Source organism: Endocarpon pusillum (assembly GCF_000464535.1).
Source record: "Endocarpon pusillum Z07020 unplaced genomic scaffold scaffold5398, whole genome shotgun sequence".
NCBI classification, from domain to species: domain Eukaryota; kingdom Fungi; phylum Ascomycota; class Eurotiomycetes; order Verrucariales; family Verrucariaceae; genus Endocarpon; species Endocarpon pusillum.
The window spans coordinates 19,914-46,716 of NW_006916509.1; the positions used below are offsets into that span (position 1 = coordinate 19,914).

A 26,803-nucleotide genomic window follows, 5' to 3' on the forward strand; every position below is an offset into this window, starting at 1 on the left:
ATGTTGCGATGCCTGCACTGATTCCATAGTATCTGCTCCCTTCGTCAGACCTTGTTTACTCTTGTTTGTTCGTTGAATTGCAAAGCGTACAGTGTAGAGGAGTTCCTTTTTGCATATTCAGCCTGCATAGCTTCCATAGAAGGAGTCGCATGCTGTCGTTGTGCATGACCTCGTGATATCCACCGTCGCTGCACACTCTGCGAATGACGCAGATGAGGCGAACATTGGGTTGGGAAGAGGGAACAAGTCGCTTGTCGAGTTCTTGTAAAGCGAATTATGCCAGCTGTTCTTTGCATCGCAGTTGCGTTGAGCGTTGAGCAAAGGATTCAGGGTGTGGAATCAAAGAGTTGATTGGAGTATAAAAATACAAGGATACTCTACGTTAGAGTGCCTGGGTTGTCTAAGCCCGATCAGGTTAAGTGTATCCCACTATCTCCCGCCGCTTTTATTTCCCGGAATCTGCCACATCCGTAGTCTATATATTTGTTGTACGTCCCTCATCTAGAGGTATAAGACATAGCAGCGCTACTTGTATATGACCCTTGACAACTATATGCTGCTTCGTCTATTTGTTGCTAAACCTTAGTTCTGTCCTTCAGGTTAGGATCCTTAGTTCCTGTAGACCTATATATTAATCTTACTATAATCAATATCAGATTTCCTAGTTGGCTTAGATCTTCCTTGATTAACTAACGCTAATATCTATCATCTAATGTGTCCACACCGCCATGCTCGATTGATTGGCTGCAAAGCTCTGTATGCTTAAATATGCGGGCCGAAGAATCAGCGTTCTGATTGGATCAAGTTTCCCTCTTCCTTTCTTCTTGAGAAGTGGGCTAATGAGCATACTTTAGGGCGCCAAGGCTGCAGAATCTTGCCAAGCTGTACTACCCCATCAAAATCAGAATGCGCATGTAGAATGCGCAGAAAGAACGCACAGAATATCCTTCTATCCTTCTATAGTGCTCTAGAATCCAAGCCTTCATCTAGTTCCAAATAAATCCTTAGAATCTAAGCAAGTTTCGTCAAATTCAGTAACATTGTAGAATAAGATAGAACGTGTAGAATCAATAGTAACGTGTAGAATGACGACAGTGAGATCATAGCGCTGTACAAGGGCGATAGGGGAATTTTTATAAGGAGTGTTAATAACAATTTTACTAGGCGCGCGCTAATAATACTTATCCTGGTACTGTAGTCATTGATGCACCCCTTACTGACTTAATTCGCTGGCAAATTTGTGCCTAACTGCATTGTCAATTGATCCTACAAGGGACTTGAACGCCACTAGGATACATTTTAAATTAGTATAGGAGCTAGATGAGCGCTAAGACGCGCTGCGGCGACGCTAATTTAGCGCTAGTTAGCTACTTTTGAAGCACAACTCCGTACTGGTATGTGGTACAGTACCTGGCGGAGTACCCCTGGTAAGTGAGGGCCATTGGGCAACGGGTAACTCCGCATTCAAATTTAGCCTCCCACTTGTGGCTTTGTAGCATGGTCCAATTATAGAAGATCATCATTTGGGCTCTATCCAGTGTCCACGGTCAGTCTGAATATGTCCCAGTCGACGTTGCGCATCCACTTCGCTCCCTTCAGCCTGCTCCTCTTCTCATCTTGCGTTCTATACCGCAATGGTGGAGCCCCTGGCATCACGCTCCTTTGTTTTTGGTACTTTGACCTTCGTTAACCACTCTGACACTTTGACACTTACACCCTAATACTCTTCTTTACGATAATCGCGACGCTGCCACTGAGTTGGCTCTCGCGATCTGTTGAAGCTTTTAGCCATCAAATCTAGTGACATTGACACAACTGGTTCGACATGGTCGATCTAACAGTTGGGTATGTCTCCGGCATCATAGCTGCAACGGTCTATGTGATACAGTTCTTCTTGCCGAATGCCATTGTTTTGATGTTAGTTGGGATTCTCAACGACACCAACTCGGCCGTGACCTGGTCGGTTGTTGGCCGCCAGCTCCACAGCTCTTTTTGGCCTATTCTTCTTGGTTCTGACACGGCGGCATCTCGTGGGGTCAGAACCACGGTGACGCTTGTAACCTGGCTGCGGCCATTAGCCTTGGTTTTATTGGCAATCGCTGCGGTTATGACGCCATTGGGATTATCTGACTCTGTCGCCCATCCAGACAGCCTACTCTTGTCCCTTTCTCCTACCACCGCGATGGAAGCCCCATGGCCTATGGTACGGCGCCAAGGAGCGACTTGGGCTTTTCCCGGAGCTGCGAAGATATACTTCCTCGACAATGTCCAGGTACCACTGTCCAGATCAACTACTCGGACAACGGGACCACCTTTACTGCCGAGATACCGGACGAGGACTATGATACGAGAATTCCGAAGAGTCTGGCGACTTTGTACCAAAGCGGCCTCGCCGGACAAGCGCAGACCGTGTCTAGCTTCTTTGACATTCAATGGAGACATTATTCGTACGCCGTTCATAGGGCCTCCAGTACCGGCAGTCGATACCTCGTTGGCACATATCGTCAGCTAACATCAGTGCTCCTGAACGATGCCCTGGAGCCGATTGAAGGTCTGATTGTGGATACTCAGAGCGGAGGTGTTGGATTTAGAAACCACACCGTTCCACAGGGCTTGACTTTCGGAGCTGATTGGACAGAAGATATTCTTTTCATTGAGCCAGAGACTGCCTGCGTCGACACTAACCTCACCCTGGAGTTCATGATTTTTCCCTTCGAAAACCGAGGCAGCAGCATCGTAAATCTGTCTCTCGTGGATCAGGGAGGCTTCGTCAACCTCAATCGAACGTACCCTCGGATTGAACTGACGGACACGCAGACTGACCCAAAACTAAAAGAACGTGCCTACAAAGCAGCCTGGCAGACAAACGCTTTAACCATGGTCTACCTAAATGTTACACGGCCCTCACCCAACTCTTTCTCATATCTCAAGTCGGAAATAGAAAGGCACTTTCCGCTATCCACTAGAGTTGGCTCATATGACTCGTTCACGACCTCCGACAGGTGGGGCGTCTTGATCGATGCGCCCTGGGCATATTCAAACGGTTCGGTGTTCAATACCTCCAGGTCGTCCTTTGATGACCCTGCAACTTTCTATTCCAACCCTTTTAACATCAACTTGGGAAACTTCAGTGACATCAATCTTATCTGCCAAGGCGCGGGGGCGAATGATCTCGCCAACATCACCAACATCGGCGCGGCCTGCGGCCTGGTGTTTGGCGCTGCGAGGCGAAAGGATGGAAGTGAATCCCTGATCTTCGAGCCGGAGTCTTGGTGGACACAGCCGCTTTATAGCTGCGCGAGTGCGACAAAGGCTGTGATCAAGACGGTACAGTTCAGATACAACAGCACCTCTCAATACGACTTGAAAGCTCTTCAAATCTTGAACATAACCGACAAAGTTTACAAAAAGGAAAACAACACACCTCTCTGGGGTGTGGAGAATCCAAATATGACTTTGGGGTCGGTAACACCTCTATGGGGGCTCATCTCTCCCGAGCACGAGAATGCCGTAAATCTTTCTACTGTCCGATCAGACCGGCTTTACTTACCAGGACATCCTTCAGGGGGCGTCAGTAGCCTCCCTGGCTACCAGAACGTTCCTGGGACAGACGGCCCCCAAAGTGCTCTCTCATCGGCGTATAGTATTGGCTCCTCCAAAGATGTCACAAATTATTCGGGAAAGACAAACATAGCAATGTATGCGAAATGGCAGGAATATCCCGCAGCGCCCCCACAACCGCGAAGATCATCAACCTCGTCTGGACAGATATTGCCGCTAATTCCCTCGTGGGCACAAAGAGCTGGATTTCTGGCTCAGCTCTGCCTCCCAATCTCGCCAAACGAGATGGGTCGCTAAGCAACAACGCTGCAGTTGATGTGCCTGTCACGGTCTACGAGCATCAAATCCGCTACAGATGGGTCTTTGCTATCCCGGCCGCAATAGTCATGTTTCTTGCCGCACTCATCGGCCTGGCTGCGTTAATGTTCGCCCTTATGGGCAAAGCGAGACCCTCTCACATCCGTCATTACCTCTTCCAACTCGCACCAGGCCGCATTCTCACCAACTTCTTGTATCCTGGAGTATGCAGCGGGAACGCGCCGACGAGGATCTGGATCGACCAAGTCGGTAGAAATAGCGTCACACTCTACCAAGATCTGCCAGGGGCGACGGAACCACAGGTCCTTTCAAGCACACTACTGCCGAAAGAACGAGCATTGACAAGCTCATGCCAGGTGGAGTATTCGAGGGGAGAAACTGGAACTTGAGGTTGTAATAACCATACACATCTGCGCCCTTTGGAATCAATCTGAGTTATGATATGAGCTGGAGCCGAGGTCCTTGTACCTGTACAGAGGCTTTGCCCACAGTACTATATGTTGAGTGATGGAGATGCAAGAATGAATTTTGTTGTAATTTCTATCTGTTCCTAAAACGGGCCAGACATAGCCCAATAGTCGTTAAGAACTTGACTGTTGCATTGTTGGTAATCTGTATGTGATTCATGACTTCAAGTTGTAGCTTCATATCCATTCTAGTCGGGCTTTACTGCGTATACAGAGTATACATTGGTTACTAAGTTAGCTAGCCTATTGTTTGGTGGAGGTACAAGGCGCTGCCAAGCATATATATAAATCTAGTGGTAACGATACTTATTAGTACGTCACATTTTCTGCTGACTCTCATCAGAAACATCAGAAGCGGACTTTGCTGACTTCTAAAATATCCTGGTTTCTCACATTACAGAGCATTACATACTGCACAACCAGCACAAACATATTCACAAAATGTCTAGCAACCTGATGGACACAGTGCCCGGTGGCGAGACTCCTCAGTATGTACAGCCATGTCTCCATAAAAACTGCATTTTTAAGATCTGGCAAGATATGAATCTATCAAAACCGTGGACAAACCCACTGAAACCCAAAGTGGACAACTGGGAGGTAAGCTCCTTGTGCCTGGGTACGTGCCTGAGGCAAAGCCTGAAATATTGCAGGTAAAATGGCCTCGGGATCATCTGAGGTTGATGAACAGAAGCAGGAAAAGGGTGAACAGACTGCGGAGAATGTCAGATATGGACAGAACATCTCCGAGTCTGGCATGGGTGGGATGACTACTACCAGTGAGGGCACTGCCAGTCAAGGTAAAGTCTTCGCTGGAGGATGAGAGCTAGAGGTTGATTCCAAACCAGGTGGCTATGGTGGTGCTGAAGCACAGGAAGGCGAGGAGAAGCCGGCTCAAACACGAAGAGAGCAGGGCTATGGCCCAGGCTCTGGGGTAGGGGCATGACTTGGTGGGTTTGCTATTGTAATGCATTCACTATGCTGCAGCTGAAATGCTAGCAGGTGGTGTATCTGTGGTTGCTGGGGGAATAACCGGACCAACTCCAGTTCCCTTGTCCGGGACCGCTCTTCGAGCTCGCTTGAGTCCTTCCAACGTCACCCCATTGCCCAGCTTCGTGATACCCACCATTGGAGGGTCACCTTTCCTCACAGTCTCCCATAATCCTGGTAATTTATGCCCTGCCAATCTGAACGCCTCATGAACGACCTTCTCGTGCATGTCTCCCTTGAGTTCAAAGACGACCCTACTAACCGGTATCCGCGCTGCCCAATAATCAAACTTTCCTTTTCCTTTACCCATGCGTACCTCATTGCCTTTTGTGTAGACACCAATGTTTGCGCTGACTCTAGTATAGAGCTTGTAGTTCAGGCCACGCAGCCTCCTCCGAATGGTCTCTTCACCTGTCCTGAGTTGCAAGGCGGAAACTCTTCTGTCATGATCTCGCATCCGTAGACCCCAATCTCCCCACACAACGGTGGTGCCACGCATTGACCCGCCCGTAGGCACTCTTGGTCGTCCTAGGGTAGACTTGCTCTTCTCCGCCTTGCTTGGAGAAAGCCAGTCCCTGGCGCTTGCACTGGTGGAGAAGTGGCGATGCCATCTGGGAGAGGCTTGTAACCCTCTGTGTGCAGTTTCTGATGGGGATCGCTTAGGTCGACGCGCTGTAAGTTGAGTGGCAATGGCAGCGCCGTGAAGGGGAACTGGGAGATGATAAGGTGTAGTGACCGGTGATGTGACTGGACATTGTCAGAACGAGCAGATCAGGTTTGTGATAATAGATACAGTTGATCTGGAGTAGACGCCGCGGATGCCCCATTCTTGCGACCACCGCCCGTTGTCTGCCGTTGGGCTTCAAGGCTACCAGGACAGGTAGTATTGTAGTTGAGCTATATCAGACGATGTGCCGCTGCAGATGCTGCTTGAACCTTGTGAGTGCTTGAAGGTTACAATCTGTGCTGGGGGGGATGGAAGAAGACAGCTCCTTGCTACGGAGTACTACTACTAGAGTAGTTTTACTGCAGTGGGTAGCTGCGTTTTACCCAGATGCAGCTTGGCACTTGCTTTACCCGCTTCGGCACACCTTCCTATCCGGATTCGGCATACCTACCTATCTGGTCTCGGCATACCTACCTGTCCTGGATCGGCGCACCTGCCTCTCTGAGGTTCAAGTGCTTGAGCTTCCTGCATGCTTTGGCGCGTCACCAGTACAGCGCGACACAATTTATTGTCGAAAGATCATTCCAACTCCTCGCGACTGTGATCCACCGTTATAGTTCGTGAGGTAACTTCGTGTTGACCAGAGTGGCTGGAGACATCGTCACATCACCAATCAAGAACAAAGCATGCCTCCCGATATCAGAAACTTCTTTGGAGGTGGTTCGCAGAAGGCTTCCACAGCAGCAAAGAAAGCATCTGTAAGCACTCCTTTACCTTTACGATCATGCTATGCTTCGCATTGTTCTATATCCGGCCCGACTGGTGCATTCTGTAGCAGCCTCTCTTCGTGGGCTCACCTTAATGGTCATTTATGCTAACTCTGATCTGCATAGGATAATCCTGCGCCCAAAAAGAAGCGTACGCCCTTTCCATTCCCATCGAGTTTTAGTGCTTACCGTAGTAGGTGGGAGAAAGGTGGTTGATGATAGCGACGATGAAGAAATCACAGAGACAAAGTATATCCCATTGGTCTACATTATCGATCACGGTGATTGACTGCTATGCCAGACCTAAGAAAGCTGAGCTAGAAAAGGCGAAGACCAGGAAGGAGAAGTATGCATACTACTACATCTCAATGATCGACCTGGTAATGTTTATAGTAACAGACCCCAACCAAAGGTAGAAGAGACTACCAGCTCAGAGTATTTCGCATCGAACAGCAAGGCCAAAACTTCGAAATCCACACCTATCCGCGCGAAGCCGCACGAGAACAAGACGACACGGAATGTTGACACGACTCCGTCAAAACCAAGGGCCACTAATGGATCTACTCCTAGCAGCCGAAGATCAACACGAAATATTCCTGCCAGGAAATATGCAGATAATGAGACTGATGATAAAGTCCGCGTGCTGGACGACGATGAAGAAGGAAATGATGATATACATGCTGACGAATTTGCTCGCAAGATACGTAATGGTCGGGACGATTACGAAGAGAGTGACGAAAGCCATGGTTCTCCGATTAGGCACAAAGCTCGTACGGCCAATAGAACACAGAAACAAGCCAAGGCTCCAACAAAGCCGAAGCCGGAAGCAGATGCCGAGATGTCTGACACCGCTGGGTATGATGCACCAGGAGAAGCCAAATCTGCGGGGAAAAAGCTTACAGCTCCTTCGGCGGCCGGCCGAAAGCGCAAGTCCAAGAGTGCGGAGCTGGAGGAAGATGATTTCTTGGAGGAAGACGAAGTCCCTAAGAAAAGGGCCCGAAAAACACCAACAAAATCAACAGCGAAGAAGGCGACTAAAAAGGAGGAAAAGGAGGAGAGTAAGGAGATGCAGGCTATCTTCGATTCGATACCGACTGTGCGTGCTCCTACTCCTCCTGCACGTGATCCGAACAACAAGTACCAGTACAATGCCAACCAACATCATGCACCCCCTCCTGGAGCTGGTTCCAAGGTGCCCCCAACCGGCGCAGAAAATTGCTTGGCAGGATTGACATTTGTGTTCACCGGAGTACTTGATACCCTCGAGCGTGAAGAAGGTCAAGCTCTAGTCAAACGACATGGTGGTAAGGTTACTACGGGTCCGAGCTCAAAAACCAGCTATGTTGTCCTTGGCAACGACGCGGGTCCTAAGAAGCTCGAAACCATCGCCAAGTTGAAGCTAAAGACCATCAATGAAGATGGACTCTTCGAACTGATTAGACGACTTCCACCAAATGGAGGTGACTCGAAAGCCGCAGAGAAGCATGCGGAGAAGAAAGAGAAAGAAGAGAAGGCGATCCGTGAGGCAGCCGCAGAGATGGAGCGTACCGATCGAGAAGCTGCGAAAGCGAAAGCAGCCATGAAAGTAGGACAAGATGGCCACAGAGTTCCATCTTCAGCGTCGTCTCAGCAGCGTAAAGCCCCAGCCGCTGACAGCCGACTATGGACAGACAAATACGCCCCCACAGCTGTGTCCATGGTGTGTGGTAATAAGGGACAGGTGGAAAAGTTACAAAACTGGTTGCGAAAATGGCACAACAATGCAAAATATCACTTCAAGAAGGCTGGACCAGATGGTTCCGGTGTCTTTCGAGCTGCTATGATTCATGGTCCTCCAGGCATTGGTAAAACGACTGCTGCTCACCTTGTTGCGAAGCTCGAAGGCTTCGACATTGTTGAGAGTAATGCTAGCGATACACGAAGCAAGAAACTCGTTGAAGATGGCCTACGAGGTGTATTGGACACCACTTCACTCCTTGGTTATTTCTCTGGAGACGGAAAAAAGGTGGAGGCTTCCAAACGTAAGCTCGTGTTGATCATGGATGAGGTGGATGGCATGTCGGCCGGAGACCGTGGTGGAGTTGGTGCTTTGGCAGCTGTGGCTAAGAAGACCAGCGTTCCTATGATACTCATCTGCAATGAACGAAGATTACCGAAGATGAAGCCATTTGACTTTGTCACATGGGACGTTCCTTTCCGCCGACCAACGGCCGATATGATTCGAGCACGGCTGAAGACTATCTGCTATCGCGAAGGCATGGACCTACCAGCATCAGTTCTTGATGCTCTTATCGAAGGAAGTCATTCGGACATTAGGCAAATCATCAACATGATCTCGACTACCAAGCTTGACAGGCAGACCATGGACTTCGATGATGGTAAGGCTATGTCGAAAGCATGGGAGAAGCATGTCATCCTCAAGCCTTGGGATATCGTCGGCAAAATCCTAAAATCCCAAATGTTCGCACCCAGCTCTACGGCCACTCTCAACGACAAAATTGAGCTCTACTTCAACGACCATGAATTCAGCTATCTTATGCTTCAAGAAAACTACCTGAAAACACAGCCTGCTCGCGTCAATAACTATTCTGGAAGGGAAAGAAATCTGAAACTTCTTGAGTTTGCTGACAAAGCTGCTTCGAGCATCAGCGACGGTGATTTGGTGGACAGAATGATTCATGGGACTCAGCAACAGTGGAGCCTTATGCCTACCCATGCAGTCTTCAGCTTTGTGCGACCGGCAAGCTATATGTATGGCAATTTCGGTGAGCGGGTCGGCTTTGTGTCCTGGTTGGGCCAAAACAGCAAATTTGGTAAGTAGCCGCAGGCAGCAATGCGATCAGATGCTAATGCTTTACCAGGGAAGCTCAGTCGGTATGTCAAAGAGATGCAAGGTCACATGCGTCTCCGAGCTTCAGGAGATAGGCATGAGATTAGACAGCAGTATATGCCACTGCTCTGGCAGAAGACGGTCAAGGTCCTGCAAGATCAAGGCAAAGAGAAGGTTCCCGAGGTGATCGATCTCATGGATTCATATTTCCTGACGAAAGAGGACTATGATGCTATGATTGAGCTTGGCCTGGGGCCAATGTCGGAGGATAACGTGAAGATCGACTCACAAGCAAAGGCTACATTCACACGAATGTACAATGCTCAATCCCACCCGTTACCTTTCATGAAGGCAAGCAGTGTTGTTGCGCCCAAAGCGGCCAAGAAGGTGAAGCCAGATTTGGAAGATGCTATTGACGAGTCCGATGGTGGAGAAGAGCTTCTCGAGGAGAACGAGGTCAAGGAGGACGACGAAGAGGACGTTGATCTTAAGAAGGACAAATACATCAAAGCTCCGAAGAAGAAACCCGCTGCCAAAGGAGCTGCCAAGAGCGCCCCCAAGGGTAAGAAGAGAGGCAAGAAAGCGGCTGACGAGGGCGACGATGAGGTAGATGATTCTGCAAGTGAAGAAGAGGTCAAAAAGCCAAAGAAAGGGGCTGCGAGGGGAGGTCGTAAAGGGAAGGGGAAGGGGAAGGCTTGAAGTGGAGGTGTAGCTGCGGTATTGTGCTCATAGAAGTGAAGAGCTGTGATGAGAAGTGAAGAACCATGTGCACTCCATGACCGAGAGCTGAACACTCGGTGTTTGTCACAACGTCTGTCACAGCATCCCAGCCCTAATGAACTTCGCCCTTTCTATGCGCACTACCAAATCCGCAACGACTTCATCATCACCAAAAACGCGACGCCGAGCTTCTGTTGTCCAGCAGCTAACTCTACCATTACCAGTTGTATGCTCACATTTTCCCATCTCTGCCAAGTTTTCCACTGAGCTGATACCAAGGAAAGCAGAAGCCATGGCCTCATCGACTCCAGTCACTCCTATCACCGTTCCCCGGCCCTCGTCCTCTCCTGCGTCCTCCCACTCCTCCTCCACCATAGCCACAGTCGTCCGCTCCCCCGCCACTCGTCCCTCTGCCTCGCCAAGCTCTTCCTTCCCCGGCTTGCTTTCCGCCATTCCGCCCTTTACACCCCGCCTCCGCCGAGAAAGTCGCTCGGTAACCAGCAGCAGTGTGCGAGCTGCCTCGCGCCAAGAGTCCGTCAAGGAGGACGTGGAGGTTGGATCTCCTACTGGCGTAGCAACCAGTGGGGGTCTGTCTTCGCCCTCTCTTGGCGAGGGGGGAGGGGAGGGTGTAGAGATCGGCTCGGTGGGCGTGACAACCGCTGAGCAGGTCTCAAGCCCTCCTCCCTACCCTCAGGGCGAGGCAGGAATCGCTGCTGCTGCTGGGGCTGCTGATGTGGAAGAGGACGAAGAGAACGCCGACGATCCACCAGATTTCTTCCAAGCCGAGGTGGATGCCGAGACGTTCTTCAATCGTGGTGTACGCCTCCTCCATCTTACACAAGAAAACATCAACGAGCTCGACCAACTCAGTGGTCTAGCCGGTGGTCGCCCGGCTGCGGGAGAGGCGCGTCGACGTCTCACTCTTGCGGGAGCAGAATTGCAACAAGCTTTCATCACTCTGCATCATGAATTTGACCGAGAGGACGCTCAGAGGACTGCGCTTGTCAACCAGCTGACCGAGAACAACGTACGGCTTCAACGAGATCTCCATACGGCGCAGATACAACATCGTCTGCAACGAGATAGGGGAGATGCAATGAACCAGCTTCGGAACCAACTTGAAGCACTCTTGCACCAAGCACGCGTTCAAATACGACACCAGGAAAGGGAGATGCGAGAAGCGGCACCAGGTATCCAGCAGCTTGCTTATGACCGCGACTTTGCAGCCAGAGATGCCGAGCATTTTGAACGAGAAGCAGAACATCTCCGACTTAGAAACGCCCTGTTTGAACGAGAGCTTGTCCTCGCTACCGCCAGTGAAGCTCGTCAGCGAAGACACGCGGAAGAAATGCATACAGAGCTGCATCGATGGCACCGTATGACTGTGAGATTGAACGACGAGCGGAGTCCTGAACACCGATACAATCTGCCATACATTGCTCACTATGACACCGCTGATGACCCTGCTCTTGAATATGTAGCCGGCCATGAATTTGACGAGCCACTTCCTCCCCTCCCACCGTCACCAGTAGAGGGCCCAGAGGGCGGCAATGATCGTGACGATGAAACAGTTGCACAACCCGAGGAAGCGAATCAACTAGGCGGCGAATTTGACCAGCAAGAGCAGACTGTGGCGGCTGCACTCGAATTCGGCAATCGACATCTTCAAGAACAAGTCGAAGAGCATTTTGATGACTTTGACTCCGATGTGGACTCGAATGCGGACACTGTTGTCGGATTTGATTCTGAATAGACAACCTCAATTATCGATGGGATTTTGGAGCCGATTCTCTTCTGATATGATACACCCGTTCAACGGCGAAGCAGAACATGTGTTCGACGATGGGGACTCAAAGGTATATCGGTTGTCTGGTGCGTTGTGGATGAATTTGGCTTACTCTGGTACTTCATCGCTCATGAGAAAGATTGGAAATGTCCAGTACAGCTACTTTGTCGCAAAAAGAACAATCGAGGTAGTAGCCTGCGACCAAATTCTGTGGATGACGGATGACTGGGACCAGGTACACATCCAGAGACAGACCCCCGATTTCGTGCTATTATCCTTCTGCTCCCTTATCCAACCCCCCTCTTGCGAATATCATCCACCATTTTTCGTGCTCATCCAACCCGCTCCCTCCCTTTGGTGGCGAAATGCCTGGCACTCATCTATTCCTAGATCCTCTCCACTTTCTTGCTCTTGATCGCCTCGAGAGCCAAGTCACGAAGTTCGATCCTGTGTTGGACAGCTCTGCCTTTCTTCCCTGTGATATCTGGAGTCACTCTGCATCATTTCTCCCGTTTTGCGACTTCAAACTTCATCATTACGCAGTTCTTCATGTGCAAATGATTTCGTGCTCCTGCTAGCCATTCGACCTGGCCTCCTCACGTCTCATCTGAATAGGTACAAACAGTGAAGACTGGCTGAGGCCGCTTCTCATCGGGAAACCTCGCCGCTTCGCTAGGCCGCGCCACTTGCTGGGACGGAGGCATTATCCAGGCTTCGGGATTGAGCTCTGGCGCATACTCTCGACCTGGGCATATGACGACCTTACGTGACAAGGCGTCGAGCAGGCTGATACAATTTCCGTAGCGATCTTTGGTGGCAGGTTGAATTTGCCGGTATGTAGATTGGAAATATCTCTCTGCCATTGATCTTGCGAGAGGGAACGCAAGCAAGGCGAGCTCCGCTGGTGGATTGCCCTGCTTACTTCGCCGCACAGGGCTCGTCAGCTAGAAGCCCAGCAAAGCTGTTTGCAAGATCTTTCGGCTTGTCAGTTGCACCTTGTCGCCCTTTTGATTTCAATTGCTAATAATCTGCCATGTGTAAAAGGACCTAATCCTGCCGCCCGGTCATGTAATTTATTGACGGCGTGACGCTTGCACTTCACGGCACCTGCTGCAGAGCAATGGAAATTTTCGGGCTAAGACAACCGACTGCCAACAGTGTCCGAGATTTGCAAAACAGGCTCGTTCCTGGCGTCTAATTCCGAGACCGACAGCGCACTCCTTGGAGTGTTCTGCTTGTGTGGCAGGGCAATGGTTATGGCGCGGAAGTACATGCTTGTCGTTGCCGCTTGGTCTGTTAACATCGCTCTTGGCGAGCTTCCCCCAGCTCTAAAGCGAAGGAAACGAGGTCCTCATCCCGGAGAAGCTGGACCTGACCCCTCACCTCGAAACATCAGACGCAGGTGTGGAAGTGGTTGCTCGAGCGATCACTTTGTCCTTATGTTGATGTTTGTGTGCGTGAATACCACCATCACCAGAGGGGAACAGCAGCACCCCGTTGATTGCCAGGACATACGGCGGCAGACACCAGCACCCACTCGGCGGTGTCAGTACTGTCAGCAGCGCCAATCCCACCGGGGTGTATTTTTCCTTCCAGCATCTAACCTCTCCCACAGCAAATCTCAAGGGCCGATTCGTCGCTCCAATGCGAACAGGTCTTCAATCAACTAAGTCGAAAGCAATTCGACCTGGCTGCCTCTAGGCATTGGTGGACACTGGATCAGATCCGCTTCTGTCGCGCATCCGCCGGTAGCGTATAGTGTTACTGAGTGTCCCGATCGAAATCTTTCAAGGAGCGCTCTAGTATCCCATGCCGTTGGGCCAAAAGGACGAAATGTCGCGGATCACTCGCGACATGGAGCGCAACCACTTAAATACAATACCGCTCGACTTGGCATTCCTGACAAAATCTCCCAATCCATCTTCATGCGCGTCTCTGGATCGATAGTTTGTGACCTACAGCCCAGAACTTGTCCATCGTATTGCTGGGTGAGGACCTGGATATGACCAGAGCTTTCTGGATGAAAGAAAAAAAAGGCGCCATCGACGCAATATTCAAGGTCATCAGCGGAGCCACCGCGCCATGACTATGGTCTTGTGTGTATGTCCACAACCAACAGAACCAGCAACACACAAAGCAGAGCAAGGCTAGCCCGATATGTGATGAGGCTCCGCACCAACTCAAGATCCAAGGAAGGAAATCTCGAGGTTCCCAACCGGATGCAGAAGTCAGCAGGTCCATTACTGCCTTTGCCATGTCATATCAAACAACGAAGCCGAGAATGATCGAGTTTGACTGCATCCTGCTCAGCTATCTCTAAGGAGGGAGAGTAACAAGTGTCTGGTTTAGAAAGGTATTCATTCCATCGTCTGCTCTTGATGCTAACATTAGGTCCTGTAGGCAATCTGCCCATTCCACAGCTGACCAATAGTGACTCGCTCAAATCAAATCAAGGATACTGCAACTGGAGGCATTTCGAAGTCCTCATACCATGGTCGGTATTAACGACATCGTACTCAGTGAGGTCCGCAACCGCCCTCCCGCCCTCCCGATGTTTGAGTTGCAGCGTATACGGATACTGCATTTCCGCGATGGTGCCGGTAATGCCAGCATCATGTACGGTTATAGGTGTACACTGAATGGGGTATTTGCTACCCCCTTGAGTTGAAGAGTGTATGGATATTGCATTTCCGCGATGGTGCCGGTAATTCCAGCATCATGTAGGGTAATAGGTGTACACTGGATGGGGTATAAGCTAACCCCTTGCCCAGGTCGAAAGATCAAGTCGAGCTTGATGAATGGGAGCGAGGCTCCTCGTCTTACTCATACAGATGAAGATGGCCTGCGAGGTCAAGCCTCGTCTTACGGCTTTACTTGAATTATTCTGCCGAGTCGGCGCAGCACAAGGCAGTATGGACCAGGCTCGTTGAGCTGGTCCAGCGTGGAAAGCGCCATCATTTCGATGCCGCCATCCAGTGTCTAGGATCTTCCGATCCTGTCGAGGGCAGATCATCCACCCTTTTCCAAATCGACCATGATCAATGAGATCAATGAGATCAATGCTTGCATTCATCACACACGTTAAGGTATGCTTGAACTCTCTTGGAGAACACCAGCTCACGTTGAGGTAAGACTGGGGGAAGCCGACCATGACCACGTTGGCCCGACTTGACCATTACCTTGCTGGTAGACCATGCCATTTTGTGGCCCAAGGTGGACCCGGAACCAGTCGGTTCCTACTGAGATATTCGACAGGGACCAGCACACCATGAAATGGGAATATCCCATGGCATGCCATGCCAGCCAGCAGCCGGCAGGCCAATAGTCTAGCCCTTCATGCCTTTGAGGCGGCCAGCGGTATTGGGGATGCTCTCGACACCCCATAGCCTACGTTGAGGTGAGCATAAGGTATTGTCTACAGACCAGCACACGTTGAGGTGTCACTGGGATCAGGAGTTCAAGCTCCGATCCGCCCCCAGAATCCTCATGATGAGAGGTAGAATCAACCAGGTAACTATCTTGATGCCGAGAACACCACCGCCACCGCCATCGCCACCGCTCGAGAAGGTTTGCTTGAGCTTGGCCCCTCGGACCATCAGCACATGGTGGTTGACGCTGAGATGTGCCTGAAGTCTTGCCCGCGGAACAGCACACAATGTGTTGTTGTGGTGTTGAGATGTTGGTGAGGCAGTCCACCCACACAACAGTAGCACACGCTTGATATCGTCGAGATGCCGGCGGTTCTCGCCCACAGAGGAGCTTGTATCCCGGCATCGTTACTAGTGGGCCATTTTTGGTAAGCAGAACTGACGATGCGGCATGAACCGAAAGATGGATCGGGGGTGTTCGAGGGACCAGCAGCACTCCCTGTGATGTCGTGATGTCGTGATGTTGTGGTACCCCCATCCATCCACCCAGCCCTTTTGCAGATGGACTTTGCGCAAGTACAAGCGGTGTCATATCTTCGGCCTTCCAACCTTGGAACTCAAGGACTAGATGTTTGCCGCTGTGACCGATCTGATCGCGAGCCTCTTGAGCGTCTGGTGGCTCATCCGGCTTAACAGCCATGTCGTTCTGAGCTCAGATATCAGTTTGGGTGTAGCTATGCTTGCGATATCGCTTTGCTATAAGCTGGGTTCTGGTTTTTTTGAGTTTTTTTGGGTATGCAAGGAGTTTGATATGCGGCGTCTGTATGGAAGGAAGGATGCACGCAAGGATGAATCGAGAGGGTGATGAGATGAGAGCTTCAAGATGCAAGATGCGAGGTCAATGTGATGACAATGAGTTGAATGCTGCTGATGATGGGCAGGTGCTTCGCCAAAGAGATCTGTATTTGCTCTTTGTTGCAGGCTTGAAAGAATGAGATGTGGCTGATCTCCCTTTCAGAGATGAATAGTATGTGAGTTGGGAGCGAAAGCTGGAAGATGCACAATGATGGCCTTTGCCGTCGATGATGATATTGCTGGTGGCTGCTGTTGTTTACTGCGGAGATCTGCTATAGGGCAGTGCAGTCAAGTTGGCAGATGAGGAAGATGAGGAAGCCAAATCGTGATCGTGAAGATCTACTGCTGAGATGATGAAAGCAGAGGTGAGGGCATGCAGAATTTTTCAAGCTTGATGATGCTGCTCCTTGTTCTTTTGCCTTCTTGTTTCTTATTGTTTGTTATGTGAGAGAGTAATGTGGTATGTTGTGAAGTCAAGGTCGGTGACGTGGTTTCCGGATGCGTGCAGCTACGCAATGTGGAAGGTGTGAAAATTTTCAGAACCCTTTAAGGTTTTGCGGTGGCTGGATGCAAACGGCCACACCGTGTTTGATGATTTTCTTTCTTAAGTCTGACTTGTTGGTATGAGCTGTTCACAGCTAACTGTTGAGCTTGGTCGTATGAGCTTGGGAGATTTTCAGGTGAGAGAAGGGTAGAAAATCGCTTTTTGTGGGGTTGTGACGTGGCTTCCGTGTGTGAGCTCACTGATGACATGCAGGAGAGAAGGATTTGTGCAAGAGCTGGGCTCACGTGTCTGTGGCTTTTTGTGAGAGAGTGAGCTGTTGCTGAGCTGAATCAAGGCCAGAGTAAGGCAGCCCGTCTCTGGAAAGTAGGGGATTTGCTATCTCGTGCTCAGAAGCAAACAGATGTGGAGGATGAGCTTGTGGGTCAAAGGATCATGCAGATCTTCCTATGGTGAGAGGATGAGATTTGTGGAATACTGAGTGCAAGATAAAAGGTCACAGTGAGAGTGAAGAATTTGGTTCGAGTGTGGAAGAGTGAATAATAAAGCTAACACACAATAGGATGGCTAGTACGCAGTGGAGAACGACATCACCGGTGCAGCTGAGGTTGCGGATTAGCTAAAGCGACGGTGAGGGTGCGGCTTGGGCACGATTGCGGCTGAGCAGGTACAACCTGCACCTCCCAGAACACGCGCTCCCTCTCCATTCTCAGCTGCTTTGCTACATTATAAAGATTTGCTGCTATATAGACACATTAGAGGAGAGTACATCCTGCTAAGAGCACAGCTCTATCTGAATCTAGACCGACCTAGAGATGTGAGACTGAAGAACAGAAGTATGGTGGATTTAGAGCTATTCGAGCTTGGAACCAGAACTTCCTGATATTAGAGCTAAGCATTGTACAAGAGCTAATGGGTGCCTCTTATCAAGCTATGGCACCTTTCTGGCTGAAGAGCAACCTCAAGGGCAGCAATCTGCTGACATTCGACCTCAGATGTGATCATGACAGATCTCCATGCTAGCCTAATTTATGCACAAAGAAATGATAGGTGGTCTGAGCTGCAAGTTGCCGCCGAATGGGAGCAACCGACCTACATCAGGAGGCTTATGCATAGACTGAAGCTGGGCTAGATCAATAGGGTGGGATGACGAAGCAGCGAACGGTCAGCAAAAAGTAGTAAAGAGGGTAGGCGCAGGGCAGTAGGCAGGGCAGAGGCGAGGCAATGAGGTGGCTGAATAAGAAGTCGTGAAGGGAATACAGATTAAGGGCAATGGAGAGGGAAATTGAGAACCATGAGGAAAGCGGTCGGAGAGCAGTGAAGAGGTAATTCAAACAGCGATGGGAAAAGCAATGGAAGGAATGATAAAGAAATAAAGGAAGAGGGGGAGGGGTGAGTATTGAAGGCTCCAAGGAAAAGAGTAGCAAAGGGGGTTGGTGGAAAGCAATGAAAGAGGCCATTGGAGAAGTGGCGGTATAAAGCTGGGAATAGAATAATCGGCAAGGAGCCGCAGGGGGTCCAGATTATGGACATGTTGCAAACCCAATAATAAACAGTCCGTCCTCATTGAGAGGGCTCGCCTGTAGAGGTTTCTTCATCTGATATATAAGGGCCACGCTTCAGTATCTGTGTGAGCAATAAGTAGTCAGCGTAGTTCGTTGATCTATAAATAAGAAAGGAAGCACCGGCGTTCAGCTTCGATTACATACTCAAAAGCTCAACCGTCTTGCATTTCGGTACAGCATGATTCCATCCAAGGGATTGAGGATTGCATCGATCTGATACCACACTATTTCGACTCCTTGACATTGTTCTCCTGCTAGACAAGATTGATCATACCCAGCCCAAGCCGTGACTGGGCAGAGGAAATCTGAACTCGTCAATTTGCATTCGAGGTGGATGGCGATAGCCAACTTACAGGCTTGAACAACCAAGACATATTGACCCTGACCAGCTCTCGTATTACATACGAGCATTCGGAGCCTCTAAATTGACAGATTTTGTCCCCGCTTATGGCAGCTGCAGGATCCAACCTAAAGCACTGCAGGCCGACACCATGACTTTTCTTCCAGAAGCTAAGCGCCCAACTAAGCCTGCATTGTACCAGCAGGTCCTTTGTTTCCCTGACAGAGCATTTGCTTTGCGGTAGGTCCGGATTCCGTCTCCATATCGTCAATCGTCCTGTCTGCGGGCCTAGGCAATAGGAGGCGCCCTGCGGTACGGACTTTTGGGTTGTGTTCAACTGACTATCATTTGGAGGATTGAAATGGTTCTGCTCAACTTGTGGGTACAGGCGCCGGCTATCTGTTAAGTACTAGTTTTCCCAGCCCTCTCAGTCTTGATTGAGCATAAGTAGCGGGCGAATGCAAATAAATCTTTTTTCTTCATATGGAAGTGTTTGGTCTTTCTTGATGTCCTTTCCAGAAACTGAACCAGTCGTCCTTCTCTTCGGCTCCGAGAGTCAAATTGCTCAGGTCTTTGGTTATTACGACCTTGTCGAAGACTGCCCCAAAGAATTGGAGGGCATCTGTCCAAAACTCGTATAAGGTCTTAGGCGTTCCAGCCCCGATATCTTTCTCTATTAAAGCTGACCACTCGCACCGGGGACAAGCAGGTCGATCGGTTCTGAGAGGCATCGGGATCCGGAAACAAGACGGTAGGTTATTTCCCGTTCTGGGTTTTGGTATGTAGTGAAAACATCTAGTGTGGGCGCGGCTAGATCCAAAACCGCCATCTTATAGACGGCCCCATGGAGCCTCTTGCCGAACGCCCATGGAGATACATTGAATTCTGGCGCAATATCAGCTATGGTGCGTTCAGGATTACTTTGCTACGCGCCTGTTGCTTCTTGGATGCTTGCCTCTTTTCACGTGCCGAGCGCCCAGTTTCAGTTGAATTATCACCTTAAGTTACCATCTTGAACATGATGAGTACAAATGGATATAGGTAGATGTAGACCAAAAGCATCCAGGAACAAATTGAATTGATGGTCCTCTTGCCAAGGCTACAGCAGAACTACCATACTGCATACGGAGTCGTGCATCAAAATCTCCAATATACACTAAAGCTAGAGCGCCACTAGTACACTCGATCTAAGCTTTAGCGTGATCTAAAACATGTACGTAGTATTATAGGGGTAGTGCCCCCGTTCCCTTTAGACCCTTAGGGCCCTCTTTAAGTTATTTGATGTGGCTTAGAGGTCTGTATCAGTTAAGCTTCAGCGATCCGCCAACTCTAATCATCCTTACGGTCCCACTGACGACTAATACACTGCTAGCACAAGAAAGGCTAGCTTTTACTCATCCTAGCTAGTGTATATTGAAGACTTTTGATGCTCGACTCCGTACGCTGGAATACTATTGTCAACAAGGGAGCTCAATCAGTGACACATGGTATGATTACTGGTGATCTAGGTACTGGTAACTACAAGTACCCCAAAGCCTTCCGCTCCCATTCTGCCATTATGTCCACGCCCGGAAATCTCCGCAGGGCACCTCTTCTCACGCCACCGCCTCATCCACAATGAAGCTAAGATAGTATTACTACGAGTAAGCATGCTGACGAAATGGCACATTAGCTGCCATGTCTTCTGACTTCCTTGGGCCAATCGCCGATGGTCTTTGGAGGATTTCGTGAATCGAGGCGTCGAACTGAAAGATTAGGAAAGGTCTCCTTGCACTTCTTTCTTTCCTCCAGCTTCTCTGCTGCCACGATGTGAACGTCCCAAACCCTGTAGCGCCCTATCTGGATATACCCTCTCGCGATTGCTTTCCTATCCACACGACCGCCCACTCACGTTTCCTATTGCATTTCACGGAACCACAGTGGTTGAAGGGACGGCGCCTGCGATACCATCCGGCTTTGGTACCCTCACCTCGGTCGACGGTTGCATGCAGCCGACTACGATATGTACATGGGTATGCACATGCAACTTTGCTCAAGCTTCAATGCGCAGATCCCTATTCCGGTGCCCACCGAGGCTTCAGCAACTCCCAGCCTCACTCAAGCTGGTCGGCTCATACAACCCAGGTCAAAGTCAAAACCGGGCACACAAGAGTCATACCATCTGTGCTACCCCACAATCATCTTACCCTGAAGATGACACCAATCGCATCCTGGTGTTGATCTTCTGCGACGGGAAACGCGATGATACTCGCCCACGTTGGTTTTCCAGCACTCGCCCTTTGCATCATCCCTTGGTTACGTCTTGTGTTATCTGAGGACAGGACTTATGACTCAGTTCTTGATGCATTCCCAGAACTCGAGGCGCTGAACAAACAGCAAATCAAAGACCCAATATCGGGCGGCCAAGACTTTGATTATTGCTGCTTGCTTGCGGTAAATGCTTCTTATGAATTGGTCAACGGTTCCGTCAAGCCGATGGGCTTGTTCATCAACGAATCAGTAACGGGATTGCAAAGCCAGCAATGGCCATGCGGCGCCTCATACACCGGCAACAAGAGCGGTGCGCCAGAGGTGGTGGCGCCCTATCAGTGGGTAAGGCAGCATTGCCCGGGATGGCAAGAGAATCGCGGCTCAAAAGTCGACGACTGGACCCAACTCTTCGTCGGCTTCCTCCTGCCCGCAGTCGCCTTCTGTTTGATAGTGCCGCGACAGCAGGAGCTGAAGCTGCCGCGTGCGCTCTTTGATGTGGAACTAGGTCAAGTGTCAGGCCTCTTGAGCTCGCCGTTCCTTACTCTCGCGGCTAGCCTGCTAGTCACCATCGACACTGTCTACTGGCTGATCGTAGTTTTCACCTTTTCAGGGCCAATCCTGCTCAGTGGGCTCTACGAAGCCGTCGTCGACAAGCGCATGCTTGCCTTCATCCGCGACAAGATCGACAATGGTCGTCTATCGCGCACAGACCGCGCCCGTATCCTGTTCGCTATCTTGGTGGGCAATCTCGATCTGGCCTGGGGATCCCACGATGGTCAAGAAGGTCAGGCCTGGCTGGACACACAATCACTGGTTGCAGAACTGGAGGAGGCAGAGAAAGGCCTGTTGACTCCCAACGGCACGATCGACCGGGACAGGCTGGAATCTAGCGCCAAGTCCATCAAGGTTCGGCTGAGGACCATGCTGGCTTGTCAATTTCCATTTGGTTCGACTGTGGGTGCCCCCGTTGTCTTCTTCTTAGGCTCGTTCGGATACGCTCTTAAAGGTTAGCTTATGCGACCTCCATATTTTCTCCCCGAGTCCCCTCCTCCTTGCTCTCCATCGAAATCATAGGCCAAATTTAGAGCAGCAGAAAGCTGACTGAAAATCGCATTGCCACGAACAGAGCTTAGTGCCAACTTAGGTCGCAACAGCTCCTCTCACGCGCTAGCATATGGGACGTTCTGGATCGTGATGCCACTCGAGTCCATAGTAGTCAGTTGCCTGTTGGCTGGCAATAATCCGAACACGCTTGAAGGCATCGTGGGCCGGCGCGAGATCACGGAACCGTACCCGACCTTCTTCGGCTTCGTGCCATCTTTCGACACGGGCTACAAGCCCGCTTGGATGTGGAATCGCGGGCGGAACAAGCAACACTGGGCCGAGGCGATTGCGCGGCGATACCACGTCGACGACCTACGGAAGCGGGTCGCTATCAGCAATCGCGACTTGGCTAAGCTGTACTCGGTGGTGCTGGTGCTGCTGTTGATCCCATGCGCGCTCGCCTTCACCGTCTCTTATTTGACCCCTAAGACCGGGCTTGGCTGTCGGTCCGTTGATTTCATGATGTTCTTCTTCCTCCAGGCCTTGCTTGTCGGCATGTGGGTGTGGAAGTACCTCGAGAACGGATTCGTCGAAGCGTCGCAGCTGCCCACGTTGACTATACCACTACCATCCTCATCCCCGACCGCCAGGGTTCCCGGTACTGAGACCGGGAACGTTGACGCCAACGGCGACAGGGACGGGGAGAAGTCAGCCACCGCGGATGCCGAAATGGACGAGGAAGGCGGCAAGCGATGTCCCACTCACCAGCACAAGAGCCGACACGCGCAGCACCGCGTCCGCCGCCGCCGGCACGCCTGGTTGTGCACCGTCGCCTTCCTGGCCCTCTGCTCCTGCTTCTTCGGTATCGGTGGCACCGTCATGCAGCTCGTCGGCGTGTACCAGAACGGGCTGTGCTTGATTCCATTGAGTGACTGGCTGGCCAAGGAGTCGACCATCCTGCTTTCAACCAATAGTCATGCCGCTATCAGCTTGGCTCAGCATACGTAAGGGATCCTCCTCCTGATTGCTCTTTCACTTTTTAACCTTCCGCTGCTCTCATTCCCTCTCTCCCACCTGCTTTGCACTGTGGCGAGGTCTTGGCTAAGTTCCCCATTTTTGCCAGGTGGATCCCCGTCGGCGTCACCGCTGCCGCCTATCTCTGCTTTATTTGTTGTGTGGGCTGGTGGTACAACACGTATCTGCGCCTGCAATTCCACGAAATGGTCGACGCCTTCGACGAGGAGAAGGTCCGGACCTCGACTTTCATTAACGTCAAGTCGGGCATGTGAGTTTGTAAAGGTGCCAGAAGGAATTTGTCCACCCTCGCGAGACATTGCACACTAATTAGGAGGTCCAATCTTACCGAACGTGCAAACAGATACTTGTGTGAAAACGAAATTACGTAGAGACCAGAAGCTACGAAGAAAGAAGACCTCTATTGCAAGACAATCAAGAGAATTAAATCACCACAAGTCAGCCAATCCACCTGAAATCCATACAACGTGTTTGACCTTATGGAATAGAGAGATAGATAACCTGCCTGAGTCGAGTCTACATCTATTGCCTTTGTGGACGTGGTACTGACGTGAATTGAACACGGATTATGAAGGTGTCCCCCAGCGGGGGGGTTGCCATGAAGACAGTGTGGATCACAAGTGTCGTGCTACTACATCTCAAACATCACAGGCTCCTTCGACTCCCTCTCCAAAGGTCGCGGTCAAGTATTCCGGGCTCCTCAATGCCAATGCAGGCATATCCTTTACTGAGATCCACTACACCTTCGAAGAATCCCCATATGACATCAAACTCGCCTTCATGCCGCCCTCCCCCCTCTTAACCCTAAAATAGTCTCAACCTATACCGGAAGCTTTCTCGTCTATAAGCTTAATGGAGAAGCAAAGAGTGTAGTTGTACCCTATCCTCCGCCACGTTAGTTAGTCGTGTTGTTAAACAATCTTTTACGATTATAATAATGAAGTCGAAGTCGAAGTCAAAGTCGAAGTTGAAGTCAAAATGTTTCTAGATCCTGTTTGTATCTATATTATAGTGAACTAGTGGTAACGTTTTCAAATTGAAAAAATATATATAAGAGTTGTAGATTTTGTAGAAGAATAGAAGAACAGAAGAATATTCTATGCGTTCTTTTGCGCATTTTCTGTTCGTTTTTTCTGCGCATTCTTTGTGCGAATTCTGTGCCCTCTTTCTGCGTATTCTACGTGCCAATTCCATGCCCTCTTTCTGTGCATTCTATGTGCCAATTCTATGCCCTCTTTCTACACATTCTGCGTGCGCATCTGTGTGCATTCTATTTTTTTATGGGGTATGGCTTGGCAAGAGTTCTGCAGCCTTGGCCCACTAAAGCACTGCTTATTTGTAAACTAAACTCAAGAAGGAAGGAAGAGGCCAACTTTATCCAATTAGAACGCTGATCCTTCGTGATGAAGTGGATGAATGGATTCTATCTACCTGCAGAATCTATCTCTAGAAGGAGGAGAGGCTAATACTACTGCCCAGAGTGCGGTCACGTGACGCCAAGGATTTGGCGTACGTTGTGGAGCTGAATGGTATGATATGCCAGATATGTGATGCTTAGGAGTCTAGGATAGATCCTGCAGAAGATGAAATATATACACAGAATGTAGTGCCAAGTGCCAAGGCCTTACAACATGTACGGCCAACTCCAATACTTCGGGCCGCATTTTTAAGTATATTGTTGCAACAGCCAATTACATGAGCTTGGCAGTGGGCTCACATTAGATAGGTTATTAATTGAGAAAGCTTAACGCGTCGAACGCGGTAAATGACCCCCTAGAGTGGTACATCATTCGTACAAGCGCGGTAAGGGTACCTGTATGAAGGTTGTTAATTACAATTTCACTAGTAGAGAGGGTTACATTTAATATGCCTCCTACCGTAGTAAGCTACTTGGTGCCGTTGAGAAGTCTCCGCTAGTGTAATATAGCCTTTCATTAGTGATGGCCGGCTGGTCCCCACTAGAAAGGCTCAGAATGTCGGTAATTATGAAATTACAGCCAACGCTAGCGGGTGTCCTCGGGTATCGAGTAAGTTGAACATCTTTTGCTCCCTACTGCGGCGGACCATTCATGCTTCTCATGTCAGGCATAACCTGGCTTGCGGTCTTTTGGTCTAATATCTCACTCCTGACTACCGCTTTTCTTAATCTTGTTGAACCTTACTAGATAAGGATGAAATATCTGCTAACTCTGTATAAGTTAGATAAGCATTAGTATTCGTTTGAAAAGTGCTCTGTATCATACATTGATGATCTAAAAGTTGGACTAGAATAATCGGCAAATTTTGGATGTGGCGCCAACCCAATAATGGTCCGCCGTACCCAAGCTCCGCTTTCGGCGGATGTTTAAGGTTTGTGCAGAAAGTCTCGATTCATGACTCAATAAGCGGAAAGCATTGGAGTTATTGCTAGTAGGATTTCTCTTTTTGCAGTATTCCAATACCCTCGACGAAATCCTTCTCTCCAAGCATTCCACGATGGAGGAACTCAAGGCAACGTTTGCGCAATGCAAGAAAGAAGCGCGATCCGCCCTGGTGACCTATGTCACGGCAGGATATCCCACTGCAGAAGAGACTACAGACATCATGCTGGGAATGGAAGCTGGTGGAGCAGGTACATCAATCGACCGTGATCATGGAAAATGGTATTTAACAATATTATCAAAGACATAATTGAGCTCGGTCTTCCTTTCACGGATCCTATTGCAGACGGTCCCACAATACAGAAGTCGAACACAATTGCTCTCAAAAATGGCGTGTCGGTCAAGTCAAGTCTACAGACTATTCGAGATGCTCGAAAAAAGGGTCTCCACATACCAGTACTCTTCATGGGCTATTACAATCCTCTCCTAAGCTATGGCGAAGAGCGGATGTTGAAAGATGCAAAAGACGCGGGTGTCAATGGTTTCATAATGGTAGACTTACCTCCGGAGGAAGCTGTTAGATTCAGAAATCTCTGCACCAAGGCGGGTCTCTCGTACGTGCCGCTCATAGCTCCTGCAACATCAGAAGCTCGTATGAAGCTTCTCTGCAAGATTGCCGACTCCTTCATCTACGTGGTTTCAAGAATGGGTGTAACAGGCGCAACAGGTACACTCAATGCGGGTCTACCACAGCTGCTGAAGAAGGTTCATCATTATTCTGGGAATATTCCAGCCGCAGTCGGATTCGGCGTTAGCACGAGGGAGCACTTTCTTAGTGTAGCTTCAATAGCGGAAGGGGTCGTCATTGGCAGTCAAATTGTGACTACTCTGGGCAATGCAGCGCCTGGTGAAGGGGCAAAAGCTGTTGAGGAGTATTGTGCTCAGGTGTCAGGTCGAAGGAGTGGAAAGCATAACCAAACAAATGGTATCACGAGAGAAGTCGGCATAGTTGAGACCATGTCTTGGGCTCAGGAACCAAACGGTGTCAATGGCCACCCAATGGTTAAGGTCGATAAAGTCATCACCGACGCTGATGTCCCCTCAGAGCCAGGTCTAGCTGACCAACTCGACGCTCTTAATTCTACTACGAATGGCTCAACACCCAATCCCTCCGCGATTCCTGCTCGCTTCGGCCAATTTGGTGGCCAGTATGTTCCCGAGTCATTGATGGACTGCCTTGCTGAACTTGAAGCCGGATTCAACAATGCTGTTGCTGATCCCAGGTTCTGGGAAGAGTATCGCTCATATTACCCCTACATGTCTCGGCCGTCCTCTTTACACCTTGCAGAACGATTAACCTCATATGCGGGAGGCGCAAGAA

General features: G+C 49.9%; 7 protein-coding genes across 7 annotated transcripts in view; 6 read left to right on the forward strand and 1 right to left on the reverse strand.

Annotated features, from left to right (window-relative positions):
* Positions 1–2,193: 2,193 nt before the first annotated feature.
* On the forward strand, positions 2,194–4,268 carry EPUS_08016 (uncharacterized protein; the record flags this gene model as incomplete). Its single annotated transcript, XM_007806332.1, has 2 exons — positions 2,194–3,698; positions 3,728–4,268. The coding sequence occupies 2 exons, from the start codon at positions 2,194–2,196 to the stop codon at positions 4,266–4,268; spliced, it is 2,046 nt and encodes a 681-aa protein (XP_007804523.1).
* Positions 4,269–4,787: 519 nt separating this feature from the next.
* Positions 4,788–5,289, forward strand: EPUS_08017 (uncharacterized protein; the record flags this gene model as incomplete). The annotated part of the gene is made up of 4 exons (XM_007806333.1): positions 4,788–4,834; positions 4,885–4,943; positions 4,997–5,143; positions 5,192–5,289. 4 exons carry the CDS (start codon positions 4,788–4,790, stop codon positions 5,287–5,289), a joined length of 351 nt encoding a protein of 116 aa, XP_007804524.1.
* A 30-nt stretch (positions 5,290–5,319) lies between these two features.
* Positions 5,320–6,160, reverse strand: EPUS_08018 (uncharacterized protein; the record flags this gene model as incomplete). The annotated part of the gene is made up of 2 exons (XM_007806334.1): positions 5,320–6,080; positions 6,127–6,160. 2 exons carry the CDS (start codon positions 6,158–6,160, stop codon positions 5,320–5,322), a joined length of 795 nt encoding a protein of 264 aa, XP_007804525.1.
* Positions 6,161–6,686: 526 nt separating this feature from the next.
* EPUS_08019 (uncharacterized protein) lies at positions 6,687–10,296 on the forward strand (the record flags this gene model as incomplete). The annotated part of the gene is made up of 6 exons (XM_007806335.1): positions 6,687–6,758; positions 6,894–6,918; positions 6,965–7,016; positions 7,069–7,113; positions 7,167–9,580; positions 9,629–10,296. 6 exons carry the CDS (start codon positions 6,687–6,689, stop codon positions 10,294–10,296), a joined length of 3,276 nt encoding a protein of 1,091 aa, XP_007804526.1.
* Positions 10,297–10,609: 313 nt separating this feature from the next.
* EPUS_08020 (uncharacterized protein) lies at positions 10,610–12,070 on the forward strand (the record flags this gene model as incomplete). Its single annotated transcript, XM_007806336.1, has 1 exon — positions 10,610–12,070. One exon carries the CDS (start codon positions 10,610–10,612, stop codon positions 12,068–12,070), a length of 1,461 nt encoding a protein of 486 aa, XP_007804527.1.
* Positions 12,071–20,974: 8,904 nt separating this feature from the next.
* On the forward strand, positions 20,975–23,316 carry EPUS_08021 (uncharacterized protein; the record flags this gene model as incomplete). The annotated part of the gene is made up of 3 exons (XM_007806337.1): positions 20,975–21,989; positions 22,110–23,031; positions 23,151–23,316. 3 exons carry the CDS (start codon positions 20,975–20,977, stop codon positions 23,314–23,316), a joined length of 2,103 nt encoding a protein of 700 aa, XP_007804528.1.
* A 2,221-nt stretch (positions 23,317–25,537) lies between these two features.
* Positions 25,538–26,803, forward strand: part of EPUS_08022 (Tryptophan synthase) — a gene marked incomplete at both ends in the record, with an annotated part of 2,261 nt that continues 995 nt past the window's right edge. Inside the window, 2 exons of the mRNA XM_007806338.1 lie at positions 25,538–25,673; positions 25,727–26,803. The exon at positions 25,727–26,803 is cut by the window's right edge and continues 995 nt beyond it. Coding sequence (XP_007804529.1) covers positions 25,538–25,673; positions 25,727–26,803 — 1,213 coding nt within the window. The remainder of the gene's footprint in view (positions 25,674–25,726) is intronic.